The sequence below is a fragment of the Macaca mulatta genome, chromosome 5 (genome assembly GCF_049350105.2).
Source record: "Macaca mulatta isolate MMU2019108-1 chromosome 5, T2T-MMU8v2.0, whole genome shotgun sequence".
Classification (NCBI taxonomy): Eukaryota; Metazoa; Chordata; class Mammalia; order Primates; family Cercopithecidae; genus Macaca; species Macaca mulatta.
Genome location: NC_133410.1, coordinates 16736829 through 16758075, shown reverse-complemented (window position 1 = coordinate 16758075; position 21247 = coordinate 16736829). Strand labels below are relative to the sequence as shown.

At 42.6% G+C, this 21247-nt stretch overlaps 1 protein-coding gene across 1 annotated transcript in view; it reads left to right on the top strand.

Annotated features, from left to right (window-relative positions):
- FAM184B (family with sequence similarity 184 member B) overlaps positions 1 to 21247 on the top strand; it is a 151940-nt gene that overhangs the window by 86901 nt on the left and 43792 nt on the right. The window contains exons 6-7 of the mRNA XM_015138087.3: positions 2060 to 2170; positions 5413 to 5520. Coding sequence (XP_014993573.3) covers positions 2060 to 2170; positions 5413 to 5520 — 219 coding nt within the window. The remainder of the gene's footprint in view (positions 1 to 2059; positions 2171 to 5412; positions 5521 to 21247) is intronic.

Sequence of the window (21247 nt, the reverse complement as noted above, 5' to 3'; positions counted from 1 at the left end):
CCACTCCTGTCTTCCCCATCTCAGTTCATGGTGGCACCATTCTCTCCTTGCTTAGGTCAGAAAGCCTGGTGCCATCCTGACCTCTCCTTTCAGTGAGTCCTGTCAGTCAACATTCCACATATGTCCCAAGTTCTACCCCTCCTTCCAGCTGCACTGCTGCCACAGGCCCAGCCACCATCACTCTTACTTCAGTTACCACCACAGCCTCCTCCCAGGCCTGCCTGCCACTGCTCTCCCCCCACCCCTCCACCCATATCAGTCTGTACTCAAGACAGAAACCAGTAATGAAGCTGGGCATGGTGGCTCATGCATGTAATCCCAGCACTTTGAGAGGTGGAAGTGGGAGTATCACTGGAGTTTAGGAGTTCGAGACCAGCCTGGGCAACATAGCAAGACGCCATCTCTACAAAAAAAATTTTAAAATTCGCTGGGCATGGTGGCATGTACCTGTAGTCCCAGCTACTTGGGAGGCTGAGGTAGGAGGATTGCTTGAGCCCGGGTGGTCAAGGCTGCAGTGAGCCATGATTGTGCTATTATACTCCAGTCTGGGTGACAGAGCGAGACCTTGTCTCAAAAAAAAAAAAAAAAAAAAAAACCAACAACAAAACACAGTAGCAAGCTTATCCAAATATCATTGCAACCACATCACTACATCACTCCTCTGACCAACAGTTAAGTGGCCTTCACCTCACTGGTAAGTCTAACTTTGATGTTTGAGGCCTCAGATGGTGCTCCTCAGACCTCATCTAGTCCAGCCACCATGGCTCCTCTCTGTCCTTAGAATGTGCCAGGGCCTTTGTACATCCTGGAAATCTCACACCCAGACATCTCCTTGGTGAACTCCCTCACTTATTACAGGATTTTACTCCAAAGTCACTTTCTGGAGCACTTCTCTAGCCAAGTTATCTAACATTTCAGCCCCTCCCCAGCACTGCAGAGCCCTCTCCCAACTTTATTATTTCTCCATCCAACCTAGTGTTTGCCGTCTTGTTTACTCATGGACTTTGATTGCTGCCTATCTTTTTCACTCAAACGTCAGTTTCCTGGTGTGTAGGAATTCTCCCTTTTATCTCCCCAGCTCTGAGAACAGTGCCTGGCGCACAGTAGATCTCAAGAAATATTTGTTGAATGAATGAGTGATACAATATCTACCTAAAGTTCAGCTAAGAGGGACAGACTATCTCATTCACTACTCTAGATACTTGCACAATGTCCATAGAAATTAAGCTAGAACAGAAAGCCTCGGTCTCTATGAGAATATTATTAGTGCCTATCATCTACCGATCCTTTACTATGTACCTGGAGTGGCAGGGAGCATGTGAGGAGCACAGTGAGTCACTGAGAGGTTAGGAAATGTGCTCGAGATGACAGATGGAACGTGACTGCACCACTCATGTGGTCCCCAGAATGTTCCTTCACCTGGATCTGCTTTGCACTGAGGTTCATGGGCTGTGGTGAGGGACCATGGAGCAATCGGCCCTGGGAATCCCATCATTTATTTTATTTTATTTTTATTTATTTATTTATTTATTTATTTTATTTTTAAAATAGAGACACCATCTCACTATGTTCCCTGGGCTGGTCTTGAACTCCTGGGCTCAAGCGACCCACTTGCCTCGGCCTCCCAAAGTGCTGGGATGGCAGGCGTGAGCCACTGTACCCGGCTAACCCCATCATTTTGACTCATGTATGGATGCTGTTGAGAAGAAATTTCATACTGCTTTTCCTATTTCCCTGCATCCGAAAATGTAGTTGGCTTTTTTACTTATGTGACACTGAGAATTTTGTTAGTAATGAGCATTTTTTAAAATTTGATGCTAGAAAACTTAAAGACAACAATATGCCCCACCCCACCCCTATATATATATATCAGGCTTTGTGGTGTGAAGTTAACACACGTTTTCTTTTGACCTTCTCGTGTATGTCTAGTTTCTGTTTATTTGTGGTATTTTATGACTCTCGTAAGCTTCTTTGATCTCTGGGAAGAAGGCAGGGTGTGAAAACGTTAAGTGTCCTGTTTCCGTGCCTTGTATGGTTAACTCTAACAATCGTCATTTAGGAAGTAGAAGCACAGCTGGAGGAAGTGAGGAAGAAATCAGAAAAGGAGATAAAGCAGCTGGAAGAAGAGAAAGCAGCGCTCAATGTGAGGCTCCAGAACTCTCTGCTCGAGGTAAGCCCTGAACAAATGCAAGCCTTGGGGTGCTGTTTCTGGTCCCTGGGAGCTTCTGCCTAACTGAGAAGCCAAGAATTTTGGAAGACAGAAAAGGACACTCAGCCAGACAGGAAGGCTGTCTCAAGGGGCATGCTTTTAGCTACAAGTAACAGAGAACCAGATTAGAGGTGCTTAAACAAAGAGGCCTTTAATGTCTCAAGTAAGAGAAGGACACAGGAGGCCGCTGGTGTTGGTGCTGTGGCTTCATGAAGGCACAAGTGGGTAACCTGCAGTTCCCCTGCCTTTGCTTCCCCAGGGCTACATTCGCCCCTTTGTGGGCTCTTAGCAATTTTGCCTTTCTAGGCCCTTCCTTTATTAAAAAATATTAAAAATTTATATTTTATGACTGCAGTGGTAGAAATATGAGTATCATCCAGACTATACATTTTTCTGATTTTAAAAGAAATTAACACATTTTCATGGGCACCTGAAAGTATCAAAGAACTAGTGGAAAAGGCTAGAAACAGAATCCTAAGAGCCATTTCTGAGCCTGCTTAAACCAAAAAAATGTCAACAAGTTTCATTCCTTCCCCTGTCCTCCCTCAAACCTTCCAGATGAGACCTGTGTCTCCCATCTGCTTCAGGAACCCATGACGCCAGTTCCTCAGCCCTGCTGTACATCACAACCTCTGGGGTATTTTTAAGAACACAGAGGCCACGCGCAAAACAGTATCGATTGTTTAGGAATAGCCAAGAGGTCAATCTAAACAAAGCACGAGGATGATAGAATCAAATTGGGCCAGTGGTTTTCTCTAGAAGGGAGAGAGTGTAAGGGGCTGCAGCTGTATTTGTGACATGTTATTTCTTTAGCTGAGTGATGAGTACACAGGTGTGATGTTTTCTCTAACTCCTTCTATTTCTAAAATCATTATTTTAAAAAATGATGAGCATGTCATTCCTTAGACTTGATATTTCAGGGTCTAGAGGTAGGTCTTGGTGAAAAGTTCTGGGATAGAGTCTTCTGGTCCAGCCCAGACCAAGGTGGGGCCGCACAGCAAAGAAGCCTTTCTCTCTCCTTCCTCCTTTCTGCCCTGTTGTCCTCCCTTCCTCCCGCCTTTCCCTCACTCCCTCCTTCACTTCTCCCTCCCTCCATCTCTTCCTCTCACCCTGTTGGAGATACACTGCCAGTGTTCCTGTTGTACCTGGACCACACCTTGCTGCAGAGCTTAAGGTGGCCTCATGTACATGTATGAGACCAACCGAGTTATTCGTTTTTTTGGTTTGTTTTTTTTTTGAGACAGTCTCGCTCTGTCGCCCAAGTGGAGTGCAGTGGCGTGATCTTGGCTCACTGCAGCCTCCGCCTCCCAGGTTCAAGCAATTCTCCTGCCTCAGCCTCCCAAGTAGCTGGGATTACAGGCACCTGACACCACGCCTGGCTAATTTTTGTATTTTTAGTAGAGATGGGGTTTCACCGTGTTGGCCAGGATGATCTCAACTTCTTGACCTTGTGATCCACCTGCCTTGGCCTCCCAAAGTGCTGGGATTACAGACCCAGTTATTCTTTTGAATAACACAGGTCAGGGAAGCCTGGGCCCTGACCTATTTCTGTGAATGTGCCTTAGAGCTCTTTTTTTTTTTTTTTTTTTTTTTAAGCGGAATCTCACTGTCACCCAGGCTGCAGTGCAGTGGCATGATCTCAGCTCACTGCAACTTCTGCCTCCCAGGTTCAAGCAATTCTCCTGCCTCAGCCTCCCAACTAGCTGGGATTACAGGAGCATGCTACCACACCTGGCTAATTTTTTGTATTTTAGTAAAGACAGGGTTTCACTGTGTTGCCCAGGCTGGTTGCGAACTTCTGAGTTCAGGTGATCCACCCGCCTCTGCCTCCCAAAGTGCTGGGATTACAGGCATGAGCCACCGCACCTGGCCCTATTGCTGTAAATTCTATGCAGTAGTACCTACCTTATAATGGCTGTTGTGAGGATTAAAAGAGTTAATACTGTAAAAGGCTTAGGTTCCTGGCTGGGCGTAGTGGTTCACCCCTATAATCTCAGCACTTTGGGAGGCTGAGGTGGGAGGCTCTCTTGAGCCTAGGAGTTTGATACCAGCCTGGACAACATAGCAAGATCCCATCTCATTTTTAAAAATAATAATAATAATTTTTTTAAAAAGGCTTAGATTCCTGGGTGGCACAGAGCAAATGGACCATTCAGGAGGTGCTCTTATTATGTTATACGTATCTCTACTGGGTGTCATTGGGGTTATAAACATTTATCTATCCCCTTCATAAAGTGATAGCTTTTTAAAGGCAGGGACCATGCTTTATGATTTTACTATCTTGCTCTCTGTCCCTTCCCCATCCCTCCTTGTACCTAGCATGGTGCCTAACTAGTATTAAGGTTTCTAGAAAAATTTGAGGAAAGTCCAAGTTTCCTTTATGTTTTTTGGCCTCATTCTCCTCAAAGTCTAGGGGAAAGCCGTCTGTTTAATTCATATATTACAATTAGTTGGTTAATCATCATCATCATAATTAAGGCCTTACACTTTAAGAGCACCCCCAAGCCACTCTTCTCTCATTTTATCTACATAATTCTTAAGTGTTGTTCATTTTCTTTACCAATTAGCTTTTTTGTTTTGTTTTCAAAAGAAATTGAGTGGCCTTCCGGGAATGATATGAAAGCCACCCTACAGATCTAGTATAGAAATATGTATGTAAATAACTTAAAGGAAACTGTGGAATACTATAAACCTGCTGGGCACATTTTCTTCTGGAAAGACTAAGCAACTAGCTCATTAGACATGGCATTTCTAGGCCTGGCGCAGTGGCTCACGCCTGTAATCCCAGCACTTTTGGAGGCCGAGGCAGGCAGATCGCTTAAGGTCAGGAGTTCGAGACCAGGCTGGGCAACATGGTGAAACCCCATCTCTACTAAAAATGCAAAAAATTAGCTGGGCATGGTGGTGCGTACCTGTAGTCCCAGCTACTTGGGAGGCTGAGGCAGGAGAATCACTTGAACCTGGGAGGCGGAGGTTGCAGTGAGCCAAGATTGCGCCACTGCACTCCAGCCTGGGTGACAGAGTGAGACCCTGGCTCAAAAAAAAAAAAAAAAAAGTATTTCTAGAAGTGTGTGTAAAATTTGCCTAATGGGGCACTCTTCCCAGAACAGACTGACCCAGGAGAATTGATTCCCGGAAGAATGACTGTGTCGAGGAGGCAGAACTTGGTTTCATTGCGTGGTGTTTCTTATCTCCTCTTTTAGGTTTTAAGGCTGGAGGAATTTATCCAACAAAATAAGGCACGCCCCACAAGAGCTGAGGAAAGTCCCCAGGAATTAGGCTGCCAGCGCTGCAGCATTCTGGAGACCCAGGTAACCTCCAGCTTTGTCAGATTTAATTGAAGATATTTCTCTTCTCAGTCTCAGCCTTTCAGTGTCCCCAGTGACGCATATTGATGTTAATGGGCTCTTTTACATCTCCCCTCGACACTGCCAAAATGCCTGGAAAAAAAAAAAATCACCACAAAATCCATTCACAGAAACCACGAAGGAAATAGAATTCTGACTAATTATCTGGGTGGTTTGAAAAAGAATAAGGCCTGTCAGATGAGTCTCCGCTCTCTCTCTCAGAGCAGCCTGCCTGGCGGATAAAGGGCGCACTCAACTGGAGCAGGGCCTTTGATTCTGCCCAGCATGAACCCCAGTAGTCATCATAAAAGCCCCTCTCTTGCCCCGGCTGCCTCCCTCCACAGCCATGATCTCATTTACTCTCACAACAGCCCTTGTCCGTGAAGCTGCCCTTTCAGGGACGCCGCTTGAGGGTAGAAACTGGTTGGTTTGTGTCTCTGTCTGGCCTGCGGTGGGTTGTATCGTTCTCTAGGATCACCATAATGAATGACCACATACTTGGTGGCTTCAGCGATGGAAATGTACTCTCTCACAGTTCTGGAGGCCAGAGGTCTGAAATCAAGGTGTTGGCAGGGTTGGTTTATTTTGGAGGCTGCAAGGGAGAACCTGGTCTGTGCCGTTCCCCTCGCCTCTGGTGGTTGCTGGGCAGTCCTGGTGTTCCTTGGCCAGTCTTCCTTGCAGACGCTCACTCCGGTCTCTGCCTCCGTCATCACATGGTCTCCTTCCCCGAGCGTCTGAGTCTCTGTGTCTTCACATAGCCTTCTTATAAAGACACCAGTCATTGGATTTAAGGCGCACTCTACTACGGTATGACTTAATCGTAACTAATTGCATCTGCAAAGATCCTATTTCCAAATAAGGTCACATTCATAGGTACCAGGGCTTAAGACTTCAGTATGTCTTCTTAGAGACACAGCCTAACCCACAAGATAGGCACTCAGTGAACATTTGTTGTACCATGTCAGGAATATAAATAATCCCTGTGAAGTGGGCGCTTGAGTACCCTGGCTTGAATAACCCTCTTAATTCCTGTTTTGGCAGCAAGAGAGTCAAAAAAAAAAAAAAAAAAACCCACGGCCTTCAATTTCATTTATTTGATTGTTGCCTGCAATTTTCAGGCCATTTCAAACTCAAGGCAGGAAAACACTACATGGGTGAGTCTGAATCTTCCCACATCAGTCTCACTAGTCTCTTGTTTACCCATTTCTGTCTACATGAGTGTCCTCAGGAACTGCAATTTCTCTCCCATGACCCCCATCTTCCAGGGCTCAGGCCCTGGTCCTGCCAACAGCCCCCATGACATACTCCTCTGGAATAACCCCCAGTCAACCACATATTCACCAGGGCAAGAAAGAGCCAAAATCTAGTGACTGTGGATTTAAATAATAATTAACATTTGTATGTGAACTGGTCAGTCGTAGAGCACTGTTCTCATCTTTGACTTCATTGGAGTTTTTTGTTTTTGAGACAGAGTGTCTTGCTCTGTACCCCAGGCTGCGGTGCAGTGGTGCAATCATGGCTCACTGCAGCCTCGACCTCCTGGCCTCAAGTGATCCTCCCACCTAAGCCTCCCGAGTAGCTGTGACATCATATGTGTGCCACCATTAGTAGAGACGGTGTTTCATCATGTTGGCCAGGCTAGTCTTGAACTCCTAACCTCAGGTGATCCTCCCAAAGTGATGGAATTACAGGTATGAATCAGCATGCTCAGCTTCATTGGAATTTTGCAACAACCCTGTAAGGCACCCATTTTACAGAAAAGAAAACTGAAGGTGAGGGCAGGTGACCTGCCCACAGTCACAGGCCGGTAAATAGCCAAGACAGGATGGAACCACGGGCTCTGATCCCCTCCTCTCTCCATAAGAGCGGCACATGCCCAGGATGCCTTCCAGATAAAACAGGCCCCAGCTGTCATTGGGTTAAGGGGAGCAGCCAGGACTCTCTGGGTTTCCTCCTTCTTCCTCTGACACCCAGAAAAGGGGAGAATCCTTGAGCAGCCCTGTTGCCCCCGCTGCCCCCCGCCACTCCGGTAAGCCTGGAAGAGAATCCTAAAGGAGCAGAGGCACCCTCATCCACAGGGCTTTCCCCTTCCTGATCTGAGGCTGTCCCCCTCCTTTCGGAAGATTTCTGCCCGAGGGAGGTGCAGATATTTTCATTCTCCTCGGTTTCTTAAGAACCAGTCTCATGAGCTGGCATTCCAGAGAACTTTTGGCCCCATGGACAACTGCGTCTTTCACCAGCACCATGTGGGGCTTCCGAGAAAGGTTGTCCTGAGATATTCAAGTATTTCTCAGCTCCTCAAAGTGATGGTGGCAGGGAGATGGACCGGAGTTGGCTGATATCCTTCTTGATGAAATTAAATCTGAAATAAGGTTGGTAAGCTGGAGACTGAATTAAAAAATGCAGTTCAGGAAGATTGTAGAGCAGGCCGTATTTTAGGAGGGAAAATAAACACGTAGAAGTTCTAGGTATGTTCCGGGGCTGATGACCCGAGTCTACCAGTCACGGTCACGATGTCCATGAGCCGGTGCTGCCACCACAGCTCAACTTCAGCACTTGACTTTGGGGTTGGATAATTCTTTGTTTTGGTGGGTTGCAGGGAGCTGTGCTGTGTGCTACAGGATACGTAGCAGCCTCCTTGGCCTTTACCAACAAGATGCCAGTAGTACCCTCCCAATCAAAAATGTCTCCTGGGGGCAAAACTATCCCCAGTAGAGAACCACCTCTGTAGCTAAAAAAGCAAGTCCTGAAGAAGTCCAGAATACAAGTGCCTGTTGGGAACATGGGTTGGTCCACCAGGAAACTCCTCAGCATTTTTTTTTTTTTTTTTTTTTTTTTTGAGACAGAGTCTCACTCTGTCACCCAGGCTGGAGTGCAATGACGCGATCTTGGCTCACTGCAACCTCCGGCTCCCGAGTTCAAGCTATTCTTCTGCCTCAGCCTCCCGAGTAGCTGGGACCACAGGTGTGCACCCATGCCCGGCTAATTTTTGTATTTTTAGTAGAGATGAAGTTTCACCATATTGGTCTATGTCTCAAACTCCTGACCTCATGATCCGCCTGCCTCGGCCTCCCAGAGTGCTGGGATTATAGGCGTGAGCCACCGCGCCCAGCCCTCCTCAGCCTTCTTAACCTAGAATGTTGTCTTTCAATGAGCTTGGGTTTTTTTGTTTGTTTGTTTGTTTTTTAAGTTCCAGGGTACATGTGCAGGATGTACAGGTTTGTTACCTAGGCAAACATGTGCCGTAGTGGTTTGCTACACCTATCAACCCATTACCTAGGTATGAAGCCCAGCATGTATTAGCTCTTTGCCCTATTGCCCTCCCCCAAGAGGCCGCAGTAAGTGTTGTTCCCCTTCCTGTATCCATGTATTCTCATGGTTCAGGTCCCACTTATAAGCAAGAACTTGTGGTGTTTGGTTTTCTGTTCCTGTGTTAGTTTGCTGAGGATTATGGCTTCCAGCTCCGTCCATGTCCCTGCAAAGGACATGATCTCATTCTTTTTTATGGCTGCACAGTATTCCGTAGTGTATATGTACCACATTTTCTTTATTCAGTCTATCATTGATGGGCATTTGGGTTGGTTTGATGTCTTTGCTTTTGTGAATAGTGAATGAGCTCGGTTTCCAGAGGAAAGTGCAGATGCCTCCTCTATACCGTTGCAGCAGGAACCTCAACAAATATCAGTTTCATTTGATTCAACTCAGTATGCACATTATTCATTCATTCTGCAGTTGTGTGTGCAACACCTGGGATATGCCAGCCTCTGAGCTGGATGCTAGAGGGAGAAGTGTGCATAAACAAATAGCTGGAAAACAATGTGGACAATTAGTAACAGCTTAAACATCTGGTGCTGTTTTCTATTAGGCATTTTGCAGGTATTTGTTCTTTCAAATTAAGACCACTTTTCAAATAAGCAATCCACATATGTGGTACAGAACTCAAATGGTATATAAAGGTATACATTGGAAAGCATCTTTCTTCTTGCTGCCAAGTTCCCTATCCCAGGGCAAACTACTGGCTGTGTTTTATCTTCTCTCTTTTTATATATCCTTTCAGAGATATACTGTATATACAGGCATAATTGTGGATTTTTTAAATATAAATGATAGCATACTCTCATGAAATCTTTTTTTTTTTTTTTTTTTTTTTTTTGAGACTGGATCTTGTTCTGTCATCCAGAATAGAGTGTAGTCCTGGCTCACTGCAAACCTCGACGTCCTGCCTTAGCCTCCTGAGTGGCTGGGACTACAGGCACCCACCACCATGCCTGGCTAATTTTGGGGTCTCACTGTAATCCTCAGCTCACTGCAGTCCTGGCTCACTGCAATCCTCCTTGCTTGGGCTCAAGCAGTCCTCCTGCCTCATCCTCCTGAGTGGCTGAGACTACAGGTGCCCACCACCACGCCCAGCTAGTTTTTGTATTTTTTGTAGAGATGGGGCTTCATCATGCTGTCCAGGCTGGTCTCAAACTCCTGGGCTCAAACCATCCACCCACCTCCGCCTCCCAAAGTGCTGGGATTGCAAACATGAACCACTGCGCCTGGCCAATCTGCTTTTCTTAACTTAAATTTTGTAGCTTAGAGACACTTTTATAGCTCAGTACACTTCCCTTTCAGCTTCATTTTTTTTAAAAAAACAAACCAACCATCTAGTTCTCCCTTGTATAGAAAAACCATATTATATTGAACCATTCCCTTGTGATTGACATTTAGATTGTTTTCACATCTTTCTATTTTAGATAATACTTCAATGGATGGCACCATAGAGGGATATAATATAGTATAGTAGTTAAGCAAGCTCACCCCGAACCAGACACCTGGGTTCTTACTGGCTGGATAATCTTGGACAAATAATTTGATGTCTCTTTGCTTCACCTTTCTCATTTATATGCCAAGGATGATGATAGCATCTACTCCAGAGGGTCTTTGTGAGGTCTAAATGAATTCCTATCTGTCTGGTGCTGGAAACAGCACCTAGTGTGTGTAAATGCTCCCTCGGTGCTAACTCTTGCTCCCATGGAATGTGCCAGGTCCACTGGTGTGTGCGTGTTTAACTGCAATAGATACCACCACTTGCCACCCACTGAGGTTGTTCCGCTCTGTGCCCCCACCAGCAGCACGTGTGCCTTGCTAATACAGCAAGTTACAAAACTTTCTGAACTTTTCCAGTCAGAAAAAAAATTGTAATCTAGTTCAAATAGTTTTGGCAAGCCAGCTCTGTGCCAGCCTGGTGAGCCGAAGCTCTGCCGAGGTCTAGAGGAGGTGTGAGCAGCATACTTCAGCATGGCCATACCTGCAACCACACAGGATGGTACAAGGGGCAGAGGTAAAGCCAGGGAGGCGTGGGCAGGGGCTTGAACAATCCGATGGCAGATCTGCTGGTGGAAACAGGGGCATCAGAACAGGATATTAAATGACAACTTCCCCAGTGATGTTCCTGCTGGATTGAGGCTATAAAATGTAAGTTTGCTCAAGACTCAGGGGTTTTAGTTTAGGCCAGTAGCTGTTCTGCCAAAGCATTTCAGTGAGTCAAGAGAAATAAAAACAGGCCAGGCGCAGTGGCTCACGCTTATAATCCCAGCACTTTGGGAGATGGAGGCGGGTGGTTCACTTGAAGCCAGAAGTTCAAGACCAGCCTGAGCAACATGGCAAAATACATGTTAAAATACAAAAACTACTTGGGCATGGTGGCACACCTGTAGTCTCAGCTACGTGGAAGACTGAGGCACGAGAACCACTAGGACCTGGGAGGTGGAGGTTGCAGTGAGCCAAGATTGTGCCTCTGTACTCCAGCCTGGGGAACAGAGTGAGACTCTGCCTCAAAAATAAGTAAATAAACAAATAAACAATAAAAAGAAATCTAAAAAAGAAAGAGAGAGATAAAAATAATAATGTCAGCTGAGAGCAGGCTTTCCACTCCATTCCCAGAACATGCAGCGAGAGGGCTGCCAAACGTGGGTGTGACTCTGTCCCCACCAAACTTAGCTGGGACCTCACTAAGCCTTTAATCCTGGTTTCTCCCTGCCAGCCCTTGATTTCGTAGATTCAAAGTTTTACTAATTGGTTTCCAGAAAGCTATTTTAGTCATAATCATTCTGAAGGAAAATTTTTTTCCAGAAGACTCCTTTGGTGCCTGGGCCACACAGAACGGGCAGTGGAAAAGGGTGGAAATTTTCATACATACCCCTGCCCACGCCCTCTCCAGAAGGAAAAGGGAGTCATTTGTGGTAACTGCTATTTAAGTCATCTCGTCTCTACAAATATGTCTGAGTACCGTCACTATACAAGCCATGGGGCTGCATGTCCAGGAGAATGAGGCCTAATCTTGGTCCTTGGAGGGCTCATATTTCAAATGGGAGAAATAACTATTTCCTTAAATATTAACCTGTTATGATGACTGCTATGATGATGGCAAGAAGATATATTAATGGCAAGCCCATATGGGAGAGGAAGCTTTCTGTCCAGGGGAGTCCAGGAAACTATTCCAGAAGAATGACGTCTGCGGACATCTGCTTGACACTGAAATCTGAACATGACTTCACCAGAAAATGGGATGCTGTGGGGAAGCAGCCCAAGGCAAGCTCCCTGAGGTGTTCGGGAAGGAGCCAGGGACACTCCCAAGCTCTCCAGGCCTGAAAGTGTCCCCTGCTCCTTGGAGGCCTTGAGTAGTTTGCTGGGCAACAGTCACCCCGTGCCATATGTTGGAGGACCATAGGAATTGGAGGTGTCAGCTGTCCTGGCCGTTGGCAGGCAGATGACCACTAGGCTGTTAAACAACTGTGACATCCTGAGTGTTCCTCAGGCCAATTGGGAGCCAGCACCCTCGGTCTGGTGTGAATGGAGGGGTCTGGTTCCATCTGACATGGAACAAGGCAGCCTGCCCTTCACTCCACAGAGGTTCTGGGCATCAGCTGAGATTCAGTGTCGGAAGACAGTGTAGGGCAGGGCCACCCGCCTAAGGCTTAGGACATGGGTTCCACCCAGCTCTACCCAAGAGCTGCTTAGGAGCCTCAGACAGGCCAGAAACCATCCCTGAGATCAGTTTCTTCATTATTCATAATGGCAAACCCAGAGTACTTCACACAGTTCACAAACCACCCTATGAGACTTCTTATAGAGAAACCACGGCCCAAAGGGTGGCACCAGGGCCTGCGCTATAAGCTGCAATGCTGCACTACTTCTTGTTAGTAAAACAGCAGCAATAATCCCTGCCCTTCATAACCCCAGAGACTTGTGGTAATGAACAGGAGAAAGCATATAAAGGCACTTTTCGGAACTATTAAAGATTCTGTCAATGTGAGGTGACTTTATAGTATCTATTACAGTCCCCTGTAATCATTTCAGCAAAACTCCATTACATTTGGTGTTCTATTTTAAGATGCACATAATGCTACCTTTGAAAGATTGTCAAATGAACTTGAGAATGACTGAATATTCCTTTATAGGAGATTTCCTGGGCGTGGGTGTTTCTTTAAAATAGAAATAATCCAGAAAAGGTTAAATAAATGGAAGATGAAAGACGAGAACCTAATGTGAACATGGATTTAAAATAACCAGCCATTTGCCTGGGAGGAAGTGGGAGGAGGCATTTGCAGTGGATGGTTTGGAGGAGAAGCAGATCCATTTATTTTTCCATGCACTAACTATTCATACCCAGGCCACTTTAGCACTGGAGAGAGCACTGGACTGAACCTGAGAAATACGCCTTTTGGGAAAAACCCAAGAGTAGGAATTGGGTTAAATAACTCAAGATATACCAGGAGTGGTTCAGGGATATTCTCAGAAGCCATGTTCTGAGTCTGTTTTATTTAGAGTTCAGAGAAGTTCAAACAATTTTTTTGTTTTGTTTTGTTTATTTATTTCAATAGGGTTTTGGGGAACAGGTGGTGTCTGGTTACATGAAATAAGTTCTTTTTTCTGTTATATCATTATTTTCACTGAACACGTGTTTAAATCTAGGCTTTTAAGGTTTTCACAAGACAGAACTATTATATATTTAGTGCAACCAGGTACAAGACAGGCTCAGAAACAAAACTGAAAAAGATCTGTGGAAAAGCTCTCAAAATAACAAGATTTAAATATAATTTTTAATGACAAAAACTATAATTTATCATGTGTAACATGTTTTGAAATATCTATACCTTATGGAATGGCTCAATATAGCTACTTAACATATGTGTTAACTTATATGCTTGAATAAGTTCTTTAGTGCTGATTTCTGAGATGTTGGTGCACCCATCACCCGTGCAGTGTACACTGTACCCAATGTGCAGTCTTTTATCCCTCACCCTCTTCTCACCCTTTGCCCTGAGTCCCCAAAGTCCATTGTATCATTCTTATGTTTTTGTATCCTCATAGCTTAGCCCCCACTTATGTGTGAGAACGTACCATGTTTGGTTTTCCATTCCTAAGTTACTTCACTTAGAATAATGGTCTCTAATTCCATCCAGGTTGCTGCAAATGCCATTATTTTGTTCCTTTTTATGGCTGAGTAGTATTCCATGGTGTGTATATATATATATATATACCACAATTTTTTTAATCCACTTGTTGACTGACGGGCATTTGGGCTGGTTCCATATTTTTGCAATTGCAAATTTTGCTGCTATAAACATGCGTGTGCAAGTATCTTTTTCATATAATGACTTCTTTTCCTCTGGGTAGATACCCAGTAGTGGGACTGCTGGTAGTTTAACCACTATAGAAAACAATATAGAGATTCCTTGAAGAACTTTACACACTGTTTTTCATAGTGGTTGTACTAGTTTACATTTTCACCAGCAGTTGTAAAAATGTTCCCTTTTCACTACAGCCATGTCAACATGTATTTTTTTTTTAATTTTTTGACTATGGCCGTTCTTGCAGAGTAAGGTGGTATCACATTGTGGTTTTGATTTGCATTTCCCTGATCATTAGTGATGTTGAGCATTTTTTCATATGTTTGTTGGCCATTTGTATATCTTCTTTTGAGAATTGTCTATTCATGTCCTTAGCCCACTTTTTGGTGGGATTGTTTTGTCTTGCTGATTTGAGTTCCTTATAGATTCTGGATATTAGTCCTTTGTCAGATGTATACATTGCAAAGATTTTCTCCCACTCTGTAGGTTGTCTGTTTACTCTGCTGATTGTTTCTTTTGCTGTGCAGAGCTTCTTAGTTTAATTAAGTCCAATCTATTTATCTTTGTTTTTGTGGCACTTGCTTTTGTTTTGTGGGTCATGAACTCTTTGCCTAAGCCAATGTCTAGAAGGGTTTTCCCAATGTTATAGAATTTTTATGGTTTTGGGTCTTAGATTTAAGTCCTTGAACCATCTTGAGTTGATTTTTGTATAAGGTGAGAGATTAGGATCCAGTTTCAATCTTCTACATGCGGCTTGCCAATTATCCCAGCACCATTTGTTGAATAGGGTGCCCTTTCCCCACTTTTTTTTTGTTTGTTTGTTTTTGTTTTTGCTTTGTCAAAGATCAGCTGACTGTATTTGGCTTTATTTCTGGGTTTTCTACTGTATTCTATTGTTCTATGGGTCTCTTTTTATAACAGTACCATACTGTTTTGGTGACTGTGGCCTTATAGTATAGTTAGAAGTCAGGTAATGTGATGCCTCCAGATTTGTTCTTTTTGCTTAGCCTTGCTTTGGCTGTGTGGGTTCTTTTTTTCTCCCACATGAATTTTAGGATTGTTTTCTCCAAGTTCTGGGAAGAATGACGGCAGTATTTTGATGGGAAGTGCATTGAACTTGCAGATTGCTTTTGGCAGTATGACCATTTTCACAATATTGATTCTACCCATTCCTGAGCATAGGATGTGTTTCCATTTGTTTGTGTCATCTATGATTTTTTTCAGCAGTGTTTTTTAATTTTCCTTGTAGTGGTCTTTCACTTCCTTGGTTAGGTATATTCCTAAGGTTTTTTGTTTGTTTGTTTGTTTGTTTGTTTTGCAGCTATTGTAAAAGGGGTTGAGTTCTTGATTTGATTCTCAGCTTGGTCAGTGTTGGTGTATAGCAGAGCTACTGATGTGTATACATTAATTTTGTATCCTGAAACTTTGCTGAATTCATGTATCAGTTCTAGGAGCTTTTTGGAGGAGTCTTTAGGGTTTTCCAGGTATACGATCACATCATCAGCAAACAGGGATAGTTTGACTTCCTCTTTACTGATTTGGATACCCTTTATTTCTTTCTCTTGTCTGATTGCTCTGGCTAGGACTTCCAATACTATGTTGAATAGAAGTGGTGAGAGTGGGCAACCTTGTTTTGTTCCAGTTCTTAGGGGGAATGCTTTCCTCTTTTCCCCATTCAGTAGAATGTGGACTGTGAGTTTGCTGTAGATGGCTTTGATTACATTGAGGTATATTCCTTCTATGCTGATTTTGCTGAGAGTTTTAACCATAAAGGGATGCTGGATTTTGTCAGATGCTTTTTCTGAATCTATTGAGATGATCATGTGATTTTTTGTTTTAATTCTGTTTATGTGGTGTATCACATTTATTGACTTGCATATGTTAAATCACCCCTGCATCCCTGGTATGAAACCCACTTGATCATGGTGGATTATTTTTTTGATATGCTGTTGGATTTCATTGGCTAGTAGTTTGTTAAGGATTTTTGCGTCTATGTTCATCAGGGATATTGGTTTGTAGTTTCCTTTTTTTGTTATGTCCTTTCCTGATTTTGGTATTAGGGTGATACTGGCTTCATAGAATGACTTAGGGAGGGTTTCCTCTTTCTCTATCTTGTGGAATAGTGTCAATAGGATTAGTACTGATTCTTCTTTGAATGTCTGATAGAATTCAGCTGTGAAATCCATCTGGTCCTTGAATTTTTTTGGCAATTTTTTTTACCATTTCAGTCTCACTGCTTGTTATTGGCCTGTTCAGAGTTTCTATTTCTTCCTGGTTTAATCTAGAAGAGTTGTATATTTCCAGGAATTTATCCATCTCCTCTAGGTTTTCTAGTTTATACATGTAAAGGTGTTCATAATAGCAACTGAAACAAGTATTGCTGGACTTGAAAGAGCTCATTCAGGTCGGGTGCAGTGGCTTACACTTGTAATCCTAACACTTTGGGAGGTCAATGTGGGCAGATCACTTGAGCTCAGGAGTTTGAGACCAGCCTGGGCAACATGGCAAAACCCCATCTCTACAAAAAATACAAAAAATTAGCAGGGCATGGTGGTGTGTACCTGTAGTCCCAGCTACTTGGGAGGCTGAGGTGGGAAGATAGCTTGAGCCCAGGAGGCAGAAGTTGCAGTGAGCTGAGATCGTGCCACTGTACTACAGCCTGGGTAACAGAGCCACAGACCTTATCTAAAAAAAAAAAAAAAAAAAAAAAAAAAAAAAAGCATTCATTCAGTCAACTATTTATTGATCTCCATGGTCAAGTTCAATTGTGAAATACAGTTATATGTCACTTAATGACAATGATACATTCTGAGAAATGGGTGGTTAGGCGATTTTGTCATTGTGGGAACATTATAGATGGTGTAACCCACTACACACCTAGATTATGTGCTATAGCTTTTTGCTCTTAGACTGCAAGCCAATACAGCATATTACTGTACTAAATATGTGGGCAGTTGTAACACAAGGGTAAATATTTATGTATCCTAATGTAGCTAAAAATAGAAAAGATAACGTGTAACACTATATCTTTACAATGGCTATGTCATCATTAGACAATAGGAATTTTTCAGCTCCATTATGAAGGCATACCTTGGAAATATTGCAAATTCAGTTCTAGACCACCACAAAAAAGAAAATATTGAATAAAGCAAGTCATACAAATTTATTGGTTTCCCAATACATGTAAAAGTTATGTTTATACTATACTACAGTCTATTAAGTGTGTAATAGCATTATTTATAAAAATATATGTACCTTAATTTAAAAATATACTTCATGTCTCTGTGTCACATTTTGGTAATTCTCACAATATTTCAAAACTTTTATTATTATAGCTGATAAGGTGATCTATGATTAGTGATCTTTCATGTTGCTATTGTAATTGTTTTGGGGCACCACAAACCATGCCCATAGAAACTGGTGAACTTAATAAATGTTGTGTGTGTTCTGGTTGTGTTCCAGAACCAGCTGTTCCCCTGTCTCTTTCCCTCTCTATCCTTGAATGTCCCTATTCCCTGAAACACAACAATATTGCAGTTAGGCCAATTAACAATACTAGAACGGCCTCTAAGTGTTTATGTGAAAGGAAGAGTTGCACATTTTATGTTGAATCAAAAACTAGAAATGATTAAGCGTAGAGAGGAAGGCATGTCAAAAATTTTGAGACAGGCCTAAGCTAGGCCTCTTGTGCCGAACAGTTAGCCAAGTTGTGAGTGCAAAGGAAAAGTTATTGAAAGAAATAAATAGTGCTACTCCAGTGACACATGAGTAATAAGAAAGCAGAACAACCCTACTGCTGATATGGAGAAAGTTTTAGTTGGCTGGATAGAAGATCAAACCAGGCATAACATTCCCTTAAGCCAAAGCCTAATCCAGAGCAAGGCCGTCATTCTCTTCAATTCTGTAAAGGCAGAGAGAGGCGAGGAAGCTGCAGAAGAAAAGTTGGAAGCTAGCAGAGGTTGTTTCATGAAGTTTAAGGAACAAGCCATCTCCATAACATAACAAGCAGCAAGCGCTGATGGAGAAGCTACAGCAGGTTATCCAGAAGATCTAGCTAAGATCATTGATGAAAATGGCTACCTTAAATAACAGATTTTCAATATAGACAAAACAGCCTTATATTAGAAGATGTCATCTAGGACTTTCATAGCTAGAGAGGAAAAGTCAATGCCTGGCTTCAAAGCTTCAAAGGACAGGCTGACTCTTTCGTTAGGAGATAATAAAGCTAGTGACTTTAAGTTAAAGCCAATGACCATTTATCATTTCAAAAATTCAAGAGGCCTTAAGAATTGTGTGAAATCTACTCTACTTGTGCTTTATAAGTAAAGCAATAAAGCCTGTATGATAGCACATCTGTTTATGGCATTATTTATTGAATATTTCAAGCCCAGTGTTGAGACTTACTGCTCAGAAAAAAAAAGATTCCTTTTAAAATGTTATTGCTCGTTGACCAATTAGTCACCCAAGAGCACTGATGAAGAGGTACAAGGAGAGTAATGTTGTTTTCATGCCTGCTGACACAATACTCATTCTGTAGCTCATAGATCAAGGAATAATTTCTCCTTTGAGGTCTTATTATTTAGGAAGTAGATTTCTTGGCGCAATAAGACAGGGTGAAAAAAAAGGAATACATTTCATTTCATAAGGTTATAGCTGCCATAGATAGTGGTTCCCCTGATGGATCTGGGCAAAGCCCTTTGAAAACCTTCTGGAAAGCATTCACCATTCTAGAAACCATTAATAATATTCATGATTCATGATTTATGGGAGGAGATAAAAACAACAATAGGAGTTTGAAAGAAACTTATTCCAACCCTCATGGATGACTTGGAGGAGTTCGAGATTTCAGATGAGGAAGTAACTATGTAGAGACAGAAAGAGAACTAGAATGAAATGTAAAACCTGATGATGTGACTGAATTGCTGCAATCTCATGATAGAACTTCAATGGATGAGGAGTTGCTTCTTACAAATCATGAAAGAAAGTGGTCTCTTGAGATGAAATTTACTCCTGACGAGACTTCTGTGAGCGTTGTTAAAATAACAAGACAGGATTTAGAATATTACATGAACTTAGTTAATAGATCAGTGACAGCCAGGCGCGGTGGCTCACGCCTGTAATCCCAGCACTTTGAGAGGCCGAGGCGGGTGGATCACAAGGTCAGGAGATCAAGACCATCCTGGCTAACACGGTGAAACCCCAACTCTACTTAAAATACAAAAAATTAGCCGGGTGTGGTGGTGGGCACCTGTAGTCCCAGCTACTTGGGAGGCTGAGGCAGGAGAATGGTGTGAACCCGGGAGGCAGAGCTTGCAGTGAGCCGAGATCACACCACTGCACTCCAGCCTGGGCGACAAAGCAAGACTCCATCTCAAATAAATAAATAAATAAATAAATAAATCAGTGACAGTTTGAGAGGATTGCCTCCACTTTTTAAAGAGGTTCTACTGTGAGCAAAATGGTGTCAAACAGTATTGTATGCTACAGAGAAATCTTTTGTGAAAGACAGAGTAAAGCTATGTGGCAAACTTCATTGTTATCTTATTTTAAGAAATTGCCACAGCTGCCCCAGCCTTCAGCAATGATCATTTTGATCAGTCAGCAGCCATCAACATTGAAGCAAGACACTTCACAGCAAAAAGATTACAACTCACTGAAGGCTCAGATGATTGTTAGCATTTTTTAGCAAAATAGTACTTTTAAATTTAGATATGTATTTTTAGACATAAGGTTATTGCACACTTAATAAACTGTAGTATAATGTAAACATAACTTTTATGTGTACGGGAAACAAAAAAAGTGTGTCTTGCTTTATTGCAATGTTTGCTTTATTGTGGTAGTCTGGAACTGAACCTACAATATCTCTGAGGTATGCTTGTAATTACTAATATTTTTGTCTTTTAACTTTTATGCTAGAATTAAAAGTGATTGGCACACTACTGTTACAATAATATAGTTCTATATTTGCCTATATATTTTCCTTTTCTAATGAGTTTCATACTTTTAGGCTACCCTGTTGCTGTTTAACATCCTTTCATGTCAACTTGAAGAAATCCCTTTAGCATTTCTTGTAAGGCAGGTCTAGTGATGAAGGATTCACTCCACTTTTGTTTGTCTGGGAAAATCTTTCATTTATTTTTGTTTGTTGTTGTTGTTGTTTAAAATTGTTTTTTATTTCCATAGGTTATTGGTGAACAGGTGGTGTTTGGTTACATGAGTAAGTTCTTTAGCGGTGATTTATGAAATTTTGGTATACTGATCACCTGAGCAGTATACACTGCACTCAGTTTGTATTCTTTTATCCCTCACCCACTTCCCACCCTTTCCCCCTGAGTCCCCAAAGTCCATTGTGTCATTCTTATGCCTTTGCATCATCATAGCTTAGCTCCCACTTATGAATGAGAACATATGATGTTTGGTTTTCCATTCCTGAGTTATTTCACTTAGAATAATAGTCTCTAATCTCATCCAGATCACTGCGAATGCCATTAATTCAACCTTTCTATGACTGGGTAGTATTCCATTATATATATATACCACAGTTTCTTTATCTGCTCGTTGATTGATGAGCATTTGGGTTGGTTCCACATTTTTGCAATTGCAAACTCTGCTTCTATAAACATGCCTGTGCAAGTACCTTTTTCGTATAAGGACTTCTTTTCCTCAGGGTAGATACCCAGTAGTGGGATTGCTGGATCAAATGGTAGTTCTACTTTTAGTTCCTTAAAGAATCTCCACACTGTTTTCTACAGTGGTTATACTAGTTTACATTCCCACCAGCAGGGTAGAAGTGTTCCCTGTTCATTGCATCTACACCAATATCTTTTTTTTTTTTAATTTTTTTGATTATGGCCACTCTTGCAGGAATAAGGTGGTATCACATTGCGGTTTTGATTAGCATTTCCCTGATCATTAGTGATGTTGAGCATTTTTTCATGTTTGTTGACCACTTGGATATCTTCTTTTGAGAATTGTCTATTCATGTCCTTAGCCCACTTTTTGGTGGGATTGTTTGTTTTTTTCTTGCTAATTTGTTCGAGTTCATTGTAGATTCTGGATATTTGTCCTTTGTC